The 16,665-nt window shown below is 35.3% G+C and overlaps 1 protein-coding gene across 1 annotated transcript; it reads left to right on the top strand.

Annotated features, from left to right (window-relative positions):
- The first annotated feature begins 6,508 nt into the window (after positions 1-6,508).
- Positions 6,509-7,018, top strand: LOC141649282 (protein FAR1-RELATED SEQUENCE 9-like). Its single transcript, XM_074457976.1, has one exon. The coding sequence runs from the start codon at positions 6,509-6,511 to the stop codon at positions 7,016-7,018; it is 510 nt and encodes a 169-aa protein (XP_074314077.1).
- Positions 7,019-16,665: the final 9,647 nt, after the last annotated feature.

Genomic DNA, 16,665 nt, shown 5'->3' with positions numbered 1-16,665 from the left:
CCAACCCACCCCATTATTTCGGTGCATATTGTGTAAAATGGAAAGTCCATTTTACACATTATTTTGTCAATTTGTCACATGTAACATGTTCCATGACATTATGTGTATAAAATGTATTTTTAACAATTAAAAATCAACATATTAATAAAATATGTCACTTATAAAGTTAACCTAGTAATTCATAATTACTTGTACCGTAATGGGTTCCCGAGTCATAAATTACAACATTTTGTATTTATAATAATATATTCATTCCGTTTCAATTGTTTCTGTAAACAACAATTTTATCCAAGTAATAAAACAACTCGATTACTTAGACCGTATCTAATTTAATCAAATTACAATGAGACACGTAAATATTACTTCCAAAATCGTCCGTCAATTTTTAGTAATTTTATTAACCCGTATCGTTATACGATCAATTAAATAATCAATTAAGAGTGTTACCCTTTAGGTATGACCTAAGGGGATCAACTGATCACCACCGTCGCACGACAGTAATGTCAAACTCTAGTCAGCCAATCATTACCGATATGTGTGGACCAGTTGACTGTAAAATATTACTTCCCACATGTATTCTTAAAATGAGACTTAAACATGTGACCATCATGATCGACAGTTGTGATCGCATTATTGTCGGAGGACACATATTCCAACAGAGTCGCCACCAATTTATTGTGGAAAATTGGAAACCGTTCGAATACCTCGTGCCATGTCAAGACACAAAGTAGTGACATGAACACCAAGAACTCGTTACCCTTAGCATTTTATGTCTAGAATGACTCTCGTGAATGTCAATGAACACGGATGTTCACAGAGATCCGGAGTAAGGGGTGAGGGTACGTATTAGGAAGCTCTTTTTAACGAACACCTAATCCCGCCCGCCTCGATAGCGGCCTCTACTAATGATTAAGGAAATTACCTATACTCGATATATTGTCGATTATATGCATACAATGCAACATCCATAGAATTAATCCTAGCATGTGAAAATTAATACTAAGTCGGTGAAACATGTAGTTTTAGCATACAATTGGGTCGAATCGGGATTTAAGTTCAATTACATGTGAAAGCATACAAGAAATAAAAAGAAATACAATGATAAATACAACAAAGGAAAATTACAACAATGAAAATTACAATAATTACATCGGGTTTAATGATTTATGTCGAAAATACATCTAAAACGGATAATTTAGAAAACAAGGAATAAATAAATTAACGAACAGGAATTAGGGTGGTTATAATACGATTAATAGTAGATTAATTACGTAACTTAAACTAGGTCAAGGCAAAACGGGAGTTCAGAGACAGAAGTCAACCAGGAACAGGCGCAGCAGAGCTGCGCCCCCTAGAAGAGGCGCAGCAGTCACTGCGTCTCTTGGAAGAGGCGCAGCACTTGCTGCGTCTATTCCCATGTGGTTTCCTCCTGCGGAAGAAAGATTTCCGTGTTTAGTTTATGGAATAACGGGAAATTGTTTACCAAAGACTAAAAGATTTATGAAATTGTGAATAGAAATATCCGGAACATTGCAGAACATTCCGACTCGGCATTTTAATGGTTGTCAGAAAATGAAGACGGTTTTAGGCCCGGACTCCAAATGTACTCTAATTACTGCCAAAACGACCGTATCGGCACGTAGATGACATTTAAGAGGTAGACATAAATGTTTGAGCGATCACTTGACGATAAACTTACGAACTGTCACAAATCGTTCCGCGTACCAAACATGCGGCCCAATCATCACCGGGTGGTTTGCGGGAGGTGCAGAAATGAGGTATCTACAGCAACATGTTACCTGCCGAGTCTCGGAATACTCCCCATGCTCCTGACATGTCCGGGTTTCCATTCGACGCCCCATCAATGTTTAGCACAATCCACCCTTCTCGTGGAGCCACCCAACGCACAAAATTTCATGATACCGATGTTTATTCGACTCCGCTAACAAATTAACTGATTCTTTTGAATTTCTTACTTCCCAAAACCGTTGCATAAGAAAAGTAAAAATACAAGTCGGGATATCATCAGCCCATCCAAAGCACCTGCAATTTCGCCACCTCTATATGCACCAAACCACAATAGCGAAAGTAGTCGGCCACGTATCCAAACCCCCAGTTCTAGTTACCGAGAGATTCAAAATAACCCAATTCCTCAACTAGGTTTCCTCAAAACACTGGTTTGTAGTAGACGAAGAAAAAAGATTCTATACATTGCATGCTTCACAACAGTCCCGAAGAAGATGAAGAGTAGACTCTTCAGCCATATCGCAACCATCACACGTAGGATCCTCAACCAATCCTCGCCTTGCCCGATTCACATTGGACATAACTCGATCATGTAAGATTAACCATAAAATATAGACGAATGCGTTGAGGAACCCACGTTTTCCATGGTAATTTCCAAAAAAAATCAGCTTCTTCAAGTTGTTCATTTTGAATTAATCTGATCACTGACTTTATTGTAAACCGCCCTGATGGATTTTGTGCCCAATATAAGACATCGTCATTCTCGATATCTCCTACCATTTCATATGAAGCAATAGTTTGTAAAATTTCAGTCGGGAGATAGTCAGCGAAAAGCTCCCATTTTCATCCCGTGTTAGCATCCCACCTCTCATCGACATGGACATCTTGTAATTGGAGTAGAATTTCTGTCGTAACAAACTTAGCTAATGGACGGAAGTAGCACAACTTTGAACCCAGAACATCGTATTGAAGAACTCACACCTTTCTTAATCATATCAACGGCTTCAACAATTCCACGCCACACATTCGAACAATTTTGTTTCAGTTCAAACATGCTTATATCGCAACGACCTTGACAATATTTATGCCTCAAGACACAAGCCCACAGAGAGTTCGGCTCCGACAACATTCTCCAACCCAGTTTTGCCATGAACGCCACATTGACCTGGACGCATAGACCTTAACCCTAAGCCTCCTCTTTCTTTTTCTCTCGTGACCATATCCCACGAAACAAGGCTGAGACCACGCTTCTCCAGGTCACCTCCCCACAGAAAACGACGGGCCTTCTTGTCTTGTTCATCACAAGTAGCACGAGGAAGTCTTGCAGTTTGCGTAGCATACGAAGGTATAGTGGACAAGGTCGATTGAATTAGAGTTGCCCTTCCTGCCATCGATATATGCTTTGCCTTCCAGCCAGATAATCTTTTGTCAACTTTCTGAATTATGTAGTCGAAAGTATCTTTAGAAGCGCGACCATTTATAGTCAGCATTCCCAAATACATACCAAGGTCTTTTGTTCTAGCAATACTTAGTTCACTCGAGATTCTTTCAGCAATATCTTCGTTAGTATTTGATGAGAAATAAATTCGTGAATTCGAATTACTTACTTTCTTCCCAGAAGCGAGGCAAAAAGTATCCAACACATGCTTAATCACCCTCACCTACTCCAGCGTAGCGTCACCAAATAGGATTATGTCATCCGTGAAAAAGAGGTGGGTTAGGAATGGGCCATCACGACTTAAGAATGCATAGTGAAAAATAATATATATATATATATATATATATATAGAGAAAATTGTTGATTACAGCCTTTTAAAAATCACTTTTTGAAAATTACAGCCTTATATAATTTTTTTTGTAAATTACATCCAAAATATTACTTTTCTTCTAAAATTGCACCAACTTGAGGATTTCGGTGAATTTTGATGATGTTTTGATGTTGTTTGGGGTGATTAATTGGTTTGTGTTAAGGAGAGGTAAGAAATTTGGGTAAGTAGGCTCTCAAATAATAAAGGGTATATCGGTAAAACATTATCAAAATTCACCGAAATCCTCAAGTTGGTGCAATTTTAGAAGAAAAGTAATATTTTGGATGTAATTTACAAAAAAAATTATATAAGGCTGTAATTTTCAAAAAGTGATTTTTAAAAGGCTGTAATCAACAATTTTCTCATATATATATATATATATATATATATATATATATATATATATATATATATATATAGAATTAGGATCATATGAGTATAACTCATATATTTAGGGATTGAGGATCAATCTAAGCCATCTAAAGTAATAGATCCTACGTCTTATATTTAACATATAGAATTAAGGGTAGTTTGGTAATTTCGTTTCTTTGTATATATACCCCCGCTTCCCTAATTTTCGTCGTTTTACCATTGCCTAATTTAAATCATTAATTTCTTTCTCTCTCTAAATTCATCTTCCTCGACATCCATGGATTCCTTCTTTCTGCTGCTTATTTCTTCCGCGATTCATTGATTACTATTTCTTCTTTCTTTCTGCTGTTATCGTTGATTAATATTTCTTCTTTCTTTCGACATTCGTTGCTTCGCTATGTCAGGTACATCTTTCTGCTTCTGATTTTCCTTAATTTGTTAATTTCCAGCTTTATTTTGTTGTTATTGTTGTTTTTTCAACATATTCGCTACTTTTATTATGAATTCATGTTTAGATTTACAATTTTCAGCTTTATTTTTATGTAATTGTTGTTTTTGTTACAGATATTTGAATTTCTCTTCTTCTTCCTGCTTTTGTGTTCGATTTTATGTTTAATTTCCTCATATGCAGCTTTATTTCTATTTTACTTGTTGTTTTTCCTACATATATTTGGATTTGCTAGTGTTGTTAATTCGTTCTTCTGAATTTGTCTATATTTTTACTTTTCTTACGGTTTTATTGGTGTACTGAATGAAATTTCAAGTTTGATATTGTTTTTGCTACCTATCTTTTCCCTTTTCTCTTGATTTTGCCGTCATTGTAACTTATTGTTTACTTTACATCTGTTTTCGGCTGTTGTAATGCATTATCGAACTATCTTCGTTTGCAGACCTTGAATCTGCTTTCACAATATTACAATAATAACAGTTGTTCAATATAATATCACACCAGATTCAATACAATATCACAACTATTACAATACGAAATTTAGTCCCCCCTACTGTTTGCTTATTACCTGTTATGTTTTGAATTGCTTCTTATATTGCATTCTTTTTCAGATGCTGATAGTTGTGTACCTTCTTCTGGATTCATCTCTCACGATACTAGTGTGTCTCAAATTACTTCTATTCCACGCATTGAAAGTCCTCCCCCACCTACGTCTACTGATAATCATTTTGCTGAGATTACTTCTACTCCCCGCATTGAACAACCTCCTGTTTCTTTTCATGAACATCAACTGTTTTTGGAATCCACACCTGGTGGTACTGAATTGTGGTCAAGAAATGTTGCAATTCAGTATAAACCTCAACTTGGTCAGTTTTTTGCAAAATTGGAAGACGCTATCAGTTTTTATAATGTCTATGCAGAAGCATGTGGTTTTGAACCTAGGAAGTCCTCTCAAAAAAAAATGCTGATGGTGCCATCTTTTATAAACTTGTTGTCTGTAATCGTGAAGGGTTTAGAGATGGTAAGAAAAGGAAAGCTATTGTTCATGATAGTGTAGTGGAGCAGCCACTTATAAAGCCGTTTGATATTAAGAACAATAAACTAACTAGGATTGGTTGTGATGCTATGATTGAATTTCGCCTTATCAAGGATGTTTATGTTGTAACTCAGTTTCGTGAATGGCATAATCATCGACTTTGTTCGCTCACAAATCAAGAATTTCAAAGAAAAAAGAGACACCTTCATCTTTTTCATAAGAAGGCAATTATTGATCATTCAAAAGTTAATTTAGGTCCTACATCGGCATATAGATATTCTAAGGAACATGCAGATGGTTATGAGAATGTTGGTGCTCAATTGATTGATTTTAAGAACTTTGGAAGGGATATCAAGTGTTTCATAGGAGATAAAGATGCTCAATTGTTTATCGATAATTTCGAGAACCTCCGTCAAACCAATCCAGGGTTCTACTTTGCTTATGAAGTAGATTCTTTCAAATGTTTGGTTCGTGTGTTTTGGTGTGATGCACAGCACGTCGAAATTACTCTTCCTTTGGTGATTTGGTCGTTTGATCCAACTTACGGTACAAATAAATATTCTATGATTTTCACTCCTTTTATCTTGGGGTGGACCACCACAAAAGGTCTGTGACTTTTGCTTTCTTTGCATTGTTGTTTCATGAGGATGACGATTCATTTAAGTGGGTTTTTGAGAAGTTCTTAGACGCTATGGGTCGGTCGCGAGCCGCAATGTATAATCACTGACCAATGCCCAGGAATAAAGAAGGCTGTACCCAAAGTTTTCAAGAAGGCTAAGCATAGATATTGCATGTGGCATATTATGCAAAAGGTCCCCGACAAGATTGGAATTACAATATCCAAGGAGACCGATTTTGTGAGTCGTTTGAATTCTTTGTTTGGGACTCGACTTGGAACCTGCAGAATTTGAACAAAAGTGGTCTCGACTTAATTGCTTGAACATAACTTGCAAGCAAATTCATGGTTGTCATACATGTACAAAAAAAGAAGGAGATGGATCCCGGCTTATTATCGTGATATTCCTATGGGATGTCTTCTCCGAACAACTCAACGATCGGAGAGCCAGAATAGCTTTTTCAAGCGTTTTGAAAATATACATGGTACACTTGTTGAGTTTTGGATGCGTTTTCAAAGCGCCATGGATCAACAACGCCATACTCAAAAGCAACATGATCGAGACAAAGGATTATACTTTGCCCCAATTAGCTACGTCTCTCCACTTGGAAGCTCATGCGTCCAAGGTTTATACCCATGCTATTTTCAAAGATTTTCAACAAGAGGCTGCTGCCTCCATGTGTTCTCTTAGTGTTGGTGGCTTCACACCACCTGTTGACGGTACAGAGGTCGTTGTTGTTACTGACGCTAGAATGCAGAAGCGTTATCAAGTAGTGTTCAATTCCACAAGCACTGATGCAGAATGTTCTTGTAAGTTGTTTAATAGGAAGGGTATTATTTGCAGACACATTATTTGGGTTTTCTCTGGGAAACAAGTTAGGACTTTGCCTGATAAGTACATACTTATGCGCTGGACAAAGAATGCACAAAAAATCCCTCTATATGGTTCACATGGTGAGTTACTTGACGACTTTGATGCCACTTTGATGTAAGGAAGTCGGAGATGTGCAAATTATGGTCGAGTTCTACTCAACTATCGCTTTGTCTTTGAGAACTATGCCTAACAATCGATCACCGACCTTGCTGCGACACATTGAAGCAATTTCGGATCAAACTCAATCCACAAGCACAATCAATGACAAAAGAGCAGGAGTTGGAAATGCTTCTTGGATGTAGTTCCTCAACTGAGGTGAGGATTCTACCGCCTCGTCAGGCAAAGAACAAGGGTAGTGGGAAGAGAATGATATCGACAAAGCAACAATGCATTGCCAAAGCAGAGAAGCCAAAAAGGCTTTGCAAAAATTGCAAACAATTGGCTAACCATGATAAGCGTAACTGCCCTCATCCTTTTGTTCCTGACATCGAGAATCAGGTATGCTACCTAAATAAATATATTCTATTTACATTAATTCTCACAAGAAGATGCCATACGATTTCTGTTTATGAGTTTTATTTTTGGAATTGTATACTTTTGATATTGAGCGCCGACGACTACTCTCCCGTCCTGTTTATGATCTTATTTCCAAAAACTCGTATCAACTGTGCTTGTTCATTTGCTTTGACAACTACTTGTTCTATTTTGCATTTTTCGGGGAGTTCGGATGATGATTGACTTGTATACTGATTCATGTTCATCAAGGCCATCCAAAACATTTTTTGTGTCGTCGTCTCTTGGTTGGAGGATTCTTTGTTGATGAAGCTCAATATATATAGTTGGAGGATTTTTTGTTGAAGAAGCTCAATATATATAGGATATACATGTCATAGTTTCATTACTATTATAGCAATTACACTCCATACGTTAGGATTTACTTAGTGATATAAGTGTGATATTTCATTGTTAGACATCGATATTTCATAGTAAGACAGTGCTATTTTCTTCCATAGTGCTTTGAAACAAGATTATCGGATATCGATATTTTACCGTACATGTCGTGATATTGCATTGTCAGGTGTGTGGTATTTCTTAAATAAAGATTCCAAAATGTATTATCAGAAGTCTGATGTTTCAATGTCCATGTTCTGAACTTGCAGATTAAAATGACTGTGGTGGACATATTGTGATATTTCATAGTTAGAACTATGATATTGCATTTGAGTATAATGTGATATCACAATATACCGAATACAATATCACACTTGGATCAAATAAACACAACACGTCTGACAATAATTTCATTATTCTTTACAATATCACAGTCTGTTCAATACAATACCGCACAATATTCAATTCAAAATTTTACTTTTTGGGGAATAATTATTATCCTCGCAGTTTGTACAATATCACATGATATCGAATACAATATCATACATGTCTAAAATAAATATCACAAGTGTGAATAATTATTATCCTGACATTTTACGTCCATACAATATCACAAGTTAGGGAATACAATATCATACTTTTCTTAATATCATACAGTATTCTTTACAATATCACAACGTATTCAATACAATACCACATAATTAGACGTGTCATGTGATACAATATTTCAACTTATTCAATACAATATCACCAATTTGTTTTCATTACAATATCACGGTTTCTAATAAGGAGGTTTTACGAGAAAAGGTATTCAATACAATACCACATAATTAGACGCATCATGTTATACAAAATTTCAACTTATTCAATACAATATCACTGCTTCTTCTACATAATATCACGGTTTCTAAAAAGAGATTTCTCGATCAAGGGTGACTATTTCTCAGTCATTTTGAATGCTTTGTAAAAGTACCAATTTCACCTCTTTATTCGATTTAAAGTTTAAATACCAAGAATTACAAAATACAATCTCACAATGCATTCATTCCAATATCACACCTGTAAGATAACTTGATTGCTCAACAAATAGCTGCATGAACCCTTTTAAAATAGCACATTAACACTAATTTGATATATCTTCATTACAAAACCTTATCAAACGATCTAGATTGTACCATTTTTGTCTACCTATTACAAATCAATCTGTCAATGCATTCATTCCTAAGTCAGATTACACACTTTCTATTTTCCTACATTGGTGCCTCGTCCTCGACCTCTACCTCGACCTCTTGTTCTTGAATATTGTGCAACTGTTTTGATCCTCTGACCACCACTTGTGTTTTGCCCATTGACAGTACCACCGCAATCCCAAATATGTGCACCGATTAAAAATATCTCCATATTCAAATAAAACAGCAACGAATATCTTTACAAAGTAATGACATTATTATATCCGATTAGCCATTTTTAAATTTTCTTTAATTTACCTTTTAGGCGAACTACGAAGAACAGGCATTTCAGTATTCACCGGCTTTTGCACATCTTCAGCCTTGCCTCCTTTTACAGGTTTTTTGTTCATTGATGCATCTCTTTTCAGTTTCAGTTCAGGCGAGACTTCTTCCTTTATTGCTGTGAACTCTGCTACTCTTTGAATGAGTTGATCCCTAATTCCATTTATGTCAGCCAAGAGTAATGCTGCTGCCATTTGTGCCCAATAGTATCTGCGGCCAACCTTTCCATCAAGATCTGCTTCAAATACTTCTCCCTCATACCTTATCATGTGCAGCATTAGAAAAGTGCCGGATTCATTGTTCTTTAGTTCCGGTTTTTGCCATTTGAAGCTTACGTTAACAATGTTAAATCCTATTATTTCTTCAGCTTTCGGCCTTTTCTTTGCTTCCAGATAGTCACTCATGCATGCAGCCTGACACATTTCAAGACAACCATCGGATTAAACCCACATATATTATCCAACAATTTCTCAGATTTCCATTATCAACTAAAGCATTCAACTTACCACAACATCTGCCAGTTTGTAAACACTTGTATCTTCCCATTTATCATAGGATGTATTGTCTAGGACTTCAACCTTTTCTTTGTTAAAGTTTATACAAACACAAAAGTAATGGTCTTCAAATAGCATTGGCACGAAAACAATCTCAGCTGTCAAGTTGCATGTACCGTTGTTTGCGGTAATAAAAGTATCCCAAGCTTCAAAAATCCTCATTTTATGAGTTTCATCCTGACTTTCATCACCTCCTTGTTGATATAATGCGTGAACAAGATCATCTGTTTGCAAAATAGTTGTTAATCAATAACAACACATATTCATTGTAATAATATTAAATTTACAATATTTTAAAATCAAATATCTAAACTACTTGTAAATAATATTGCATACCATGTGACGAAGTCCAAAAAACAGTAAAGTTGTTGTGCTGTGGTCCTTGTACTCAATGTCATTCAGTAGGTGTGCCCAACATTCAATCATTTTGCTCGTGACATTCACGGTCTGTTGTATTGATAGTATATCTTCTCTGAGGAGTTTTGCTTCTTCGCCGTAGACAGCAACACATTCACTACAAGCAATTGTAGTGGATGAGCATTAGTTGAAATATTCTTTCCATATGCTACTAAATAAATGATGGACATCAGTTAAAATAGTTGAGGATATCATAATAGTTTTCAATCTTACTCTATAGAGAATGTGTGGTCGTCCAATAAGCAGTAGTCAAGTACTTCTTTTCTTACTTTCAACAAGCTTGCTAAAAGTGCTTGATTGTTCCTCATAAATTTGGATACAACCAGCATATCACCAGCTTTGCCACAGTTGTATGTGCACCCAAGACCATCTGAATTTCCTTTTCTACGGCTACCCAAGACACTAGTATTGCAATCATTGTCATCTGGTATTTTCAACCCTAAAGAACAGTTCAGGTGATGCGGCTGTTTTAGTACCAAATAAAATTATGTTGTTTAAGAAAAAAATGAGCGCTTAAGTAAAAGTAAGTAACCTTTGATTTTTGACTTTGGTGTACAAACTTTCTTCAGACTGTCTGCTTTTTCTTTTTCTTCCTCTTCTCTTTTCAGCCTCCTTTTTTCCAACAGGATTGGTTCCAACGATTCCTTTAATGTGTTGAAGTTTGTTACAGTATCCATTGTTTCCGACCTCGTATGGTTATAATCACTGAAAACCAATGCTGCTGCTATCTCAGCTCGATATAATTTCCTCTTCATTACATCATTCAACTCACAATCAAATATTTCCCCATTGTAAAACATCATGTGCAGCATCATAAATACCCCACAGTCTAAGTTAAAATCCTTTGATTGCCACTTGAATTTCTTATTAACTAAGGGAAACATTTGCACTTTTTCTCCTTGCTTTAAACCTTTGCTGCACATGTAACTTCCAAATGTCTTTGCCTATACAGTTTTGATAACAATTAAGAATCTCATTAATGTAAAGAAAATTCCTCCAATTTAATAAAACACATCAATTGTAGTTTTGCAGTAAAGTTTGAGTTTAAGACTTACACCAACTCAAGAAGGTAAAAAAACTCTGAATCTTCGAAGTTGTCATAGAGCCTATTGTCTAAGTAGTCCACTTTGTCTCGTTTTGAAAGTTGATGCATATGCGAAAATAATGTTCGCTTATCAAAGAAAAGGGAGGAACACCTAATAAAGTTTGCATGAAAAATTCTTATCGGTTTAATCGGTAAATAAATGGCATAACACAAACAATTTTGACAATGCTAGTGTCTTACCAGATCTGAATTTAAGTTTAGTGGCTGCCTGCAAACATTTTGCCATATATCCCATGCTCCAGCTATTTCTTCAGTAAGTGCTTTTGTCTTCTCAAATTCTTCTCCATTTAGCATTAAGATTTGTTCTAGAGGTGTCTGTAACATTGCAATCACACAATAGGTTCCTTTCAATATTAATCAATATTACAATAACAACTGTCATACAGTACAATAACACAAACTCTTCAATACAATATCATACTAACGGATTTAAATTACAATATCACAAATATTGCATTACAATATCACAAATATTGCATTACAATATCACAATATCACAAATATTTCACTGAAGAAAAAATTGACTTAAATTACAATATCACAAATATTGCATTACAATATCACAAATATTGAATTACAATATCACATATTCTTGAATCAATTTTTATCAGTTATGGTTTAAATTTCTTTTGCAGCCCTGAATTAAATGTTTGTGCTTTAAATTACAATATCACAAATATTGCATTACAATATCACAAATATTGCATTACAATATCACAATATCACAAATATTTCACTGAAGAACAAATTCACTTAAATTACAATATCACAAATATTGCATTACAATATCACAAATATTGAATTACAATATCACATATTCTTGAAACAATTTTTATCAGTTATGGTTTAAATTTCTTTTGCAGTCCTGAATTAAATGTTTGTGATTTAAATTACAATATCACAAATATTGCATTACAATATCACAAATATTGCATTACAATATCACAATATCACAAATATTTCACTGAAGAACAAATTGACTTAAATTACAATATCACAAACATTGCATTACAATATCACATATTCTTGAAACAATCTTCATCAGTCATGGTTTAAATTTCTTTTGCAGTTGTGAATTAAATTTTTCACCCAATAATACACAGTTTTCAATAAAATATCACCCTTTTAAGAATTAGAACTTACGGCATGTGCAAGCCCAAAGAAAATCCTTTTTGGTACTGGTGCTTCTTCTTCCTTTATTGACAACTCATTCATCAAAATTGACCACGATTCAATCACAGATTTACTCAATCTTCACATCAGGCAATAATGATTCTATATCGGATCTTGAAATTACATGGTAAGTCCCATATGTTGCAAGTGTTTCTCTGTCATACATTATCAACCAAATTAAAGATCAATTTACTAATATGCTTAATATAGCAAAGAAGCCTTTTAAATTTTAAAATGTTTGAAAATGGACTTACGATTTCTCAATTGTATGATCATGAATGAAACAATAATCCATGACCTCTTTCCGTTTCTTCAAAACTCGATTCAAACAACTGTCTATTTCCCAAGAAGAATTCCTCGACGTAGTCTCATTTGCTTATCTGGTTGTCCACATTGTTCGGTACAACCTAAGTTCTGAGATACCAACAATGCACATTCTGGTATAGTATTTGAGTGGAGCAAATAGTCACTAAGTAAACTCCTTGACTCAGTGGTTCCTCCTTTTTGAACATTTGTTGTTTTGCTTTTTTCATTTTTGTCACTTGCCTGTGCAGCTCTTCTCCGGGAATATACGACTTCCTCACTAATTTCTTCAGTTTGTTCATTCACATCAGCTAATATCTCATCCAAATTAGGGCACTGTTTCATATCCCCATAAATCATGTCATCAATGATCACTTGAGAATCCGTTTGGAGGTCTTTATCAGTACAACCACCGTAGGACTTGTCCAATTCTTTATACTGAGCTTTCAACATATCAGTCCATACGTCGAATGATGGCATCCCTTGTGAATAATCATACATTTCTTTTGCCCTCATTACCAAACCGTCGATAAAGCTATGGTAGAATGGATCTTTCATAAAAGGTAGTGTTTGATGAATTTGGCTGCCAAATTGATCTTTTTCAGTTGTATTTTCTTCTACCTTATCATCATTGCCATCAACAGTTTTGTCACCAGTCTCTTCTACAGTATCTTCCTTGGGAGGACATTCAGCTGCTTCGGTTTTATCACTACCCAGTTCATCTGATTTTGTATCATTTCCAACAGGTCCAGCTATCTTTGAGTTGAACTCTTTCATATTATCAGTGTATCTTTTGTAAAACAATGCTGAATCCCTCGTCATTCTCAAAAAAATTTCATGAATTTCCTAGCATTTTTAAAAATCATAATACAATATCAATGTCACATCTATCAATTAATATTGTAATACTAGTAATACTAATAAGGTTTAAGAATATCAGAAAATTATCTCAAAAGGTAACACAGTTATAAAGTTTGTCTTACATCTAATGCTCTTCCTCTTATTTCTTCGTCACTTTGTATCCCAGGAGGCAATTTGATCAACATGTATCCCTTTGGTATTTCAGTTTCAGTCTGAGGTTGAGTTTGAGGTCGCTGATCTTCTTGATAACCTGGCTGCTCACAGATAGGGTAAACAATTTGAGAAGGGACAGCATTCCCCAATGCACCTGTCGCCAACTCACTTTTAGCTCTTTTTGTCAACTCCTTATGATCCCAGTGTCGAATAAGTGGTAGGCTATGGGCTAACACATCTCCTTTAAAATTCACCCTATGGAAATAGCATATCATTAATACAAGTATGCATCCAAAGAATAGTACTTGTCTTTTTGGTCCCCTCCTTAAAATTACCAACAGCCTCTACCAACTGCTCAAAAACATACAAACTCCAGTCACTATTTTTTATGTTTGGCACATCTTCAACAGCCCTAAGCAGTTTGAAATCCAGTGTGTAATTTGTTGTAGGTGCCAAGAAAATAGACATGCTATATAAAACAAACAACTTCTTGAAATCATCACCCGACTCATTGCAGCTTATTAATCTATCATGCACAATGTTCAACTTAATAGGGTCTGCCTTACTCTCTAATCCAAATTTTCTTCGCCATTCAACTTTCAATTCGTCATCAGCAGTCACTTTGCAATGACCAAATCATAGTTTTCTCGCACCCTAGCACCAACCCTAGGAAGCGAGAATACATCATGCACATCAGCTTTGCTTAACAAAAACTCGATTTTTTTCGCCCTAAACATGTAGCTGGTAGGCTTGAAAGCTTTTATAAGCAATTCCACAATCCCTCTAGGAATCTCCTTAATAAGTTTTAAATGCAACAAGCCTCCAAAACCAATTTCTTCCACTGCCTTCTTTTGCTCATCATTAAGCTCACAAATAAGCTCAAACAGCTTGTTTGGCCTACATTTTGTTACAAATTTGTGCTCACTTTCATGTCGACCAGTTCCTTTTCTATTTTGCTCAATCACGTCCATAATTTCTAAACCATCCTCATTTTCTTTTTGCACAATCATTTTGTTATGATCAGAGGCATCTCCTGTCACCACATTTGGAGCTCCCTTTGTTGGTTTGTTTTTTTTTGTGGAGTTTTTTTGGGACTTAGTATCGTTCATAGCTTTTCTCTTTTTGCAAGGTTTTTCTCGTTGGAGTTTCGTGAGTGCCAGCGTGTTCATGACTGTATTTCTTCAAAAACTGAGACAATTTACGTCGAGACAAAACATTTTTTGCATAACACAAAAAATTCAATACAACATGAATTTTTTTGCATGTCTACAAATACAATATCACAATATATCGAATACAATATCACAACATATCCATTACAATTTCACAACTAGTTTTATATTTCATCCAGTACATTATACAATATCAGACTGCAATACAATATCACAGCTAGTTGCAATATCACAACATTTACAATACAATATCACAACTAGTTATAGTATTACACAAAGATAACTAATAAAATCTCACATCATTTACAATACAATATCACAAGATTTACAATACATTATACAATATCAGATTATAATATAATACGTTTTTCTCGTGTTCTTCATCTATTATATGTGATGTTACATACAAACGCAAATTAAATGAATTTGAGAATTTTAGCGAAGCAGTAAGACACACAAACACGATCAATAATATGAAAGTAGATGAAAAATAATCGATTTTATCAATTAGTTCATGCGAAAAATTTTGCATGATAATGTTAAAACAATTGCACAACATTTTCTGAAACCCTAGAATGAACATTTTCGTATTTTACCCAAATTATATGCATGTCTATGTTCTAAAAACATCCGACCAAAGATTCAGAGCAAATATATTGATTACTTAAACCAATTGATCAATTATTTCTGCAAAATATACCTAAAATGGGAAATCGGAAAAATTTAGATCAAAAATTGTACACTAATTCAAAGAAAAATGCGATGATATGCAAAGAATGATTCGTATTCCTTCGTAATCTTGATTGATTCAACAATTTATCAGTATTTTCTTCGATTTTTTTTTCAGTTTTTAGAGAGAGAAAGTTGAAGTAGAATATGAAAAATGAATCGTCTAATTTTTGTGTTTGATTTTTTGCGCGTTTTTTTGTTTTGTTGTTTGATTTTTTGCGAGTGGTATTGTATTGAATAAAGTGTGTTATTTCATCCCGTCCTCAATCCTCAAATATTTAGCCGTCCTCACCGGATCCCGCCTCTATATATATATATATATATATATATATAGTAATGGGATCATGTAAGTTCCACCCTTTGAGAGTGAGTCCTTAAGTCCCCATCCAAGCCATTGGATGTGGAAGATGGGTGGTTGAGATTAAAAGCTAAAAATGGTGATTACTAGCCTAATTAACACTCTATCTCTCTACTCAACCTAATCAATTACTAACCTAGTTAATCAATCTCTAATTTAATATATATAGTTTTTTTTCAACCACTTCTTTCTCCATCTCCCACAATTTCATACCTCCTCTCCTCTCTCTAAAAGTTATAAACCCAAAAAAATTTACTCCCCTCTCTTATTCCTCACCACCACCGAGACCCACCCACCCCCACCACCTCACGGCGACCTCCCCCACCACCCACCCCCAACCCAGATCTGACATCACTACCACTCACGACCCACACCCACCCACCCTACACCGAAACCACCACACACACACCCACCCACCACCACACCCTCTCCTACTCCGCCGTCCATCGCACCACCACCACAACAACACATACACCACCAACACCACACAAACACCAAATCTGTCGCACCCACACGCCACCACACACGCCACCGCCAC

The sequence above is a fragment of the Silene latifolia genome, chromosome 3, assembly GCF_048544455.1.
Source record: "Silene latifolia isolate original U9 population chromosome 3, ASM4854445v1, whole genome shotgun sequence".
Lineage (NCBI taxonomy): Eukaryota > Viridiplantae > Streptophyta > Magnoliopsida > Caryophyllales > Caryophyllaceae > Silene > Silene latifolia.
This window is presented reverse-complemented; position numbering and strand designations above follow the sequence as displayed.

Bases quoted from the DNA above. Each gene is read 5' to 3' on its own strand.
- LOC141649282 (XM_074457976.1), top strand. From the start codon at position 6,509: ATGGTACACTTGTTGAGTTTTGGATGCGTTTTCAAAGCGCCATGGATC.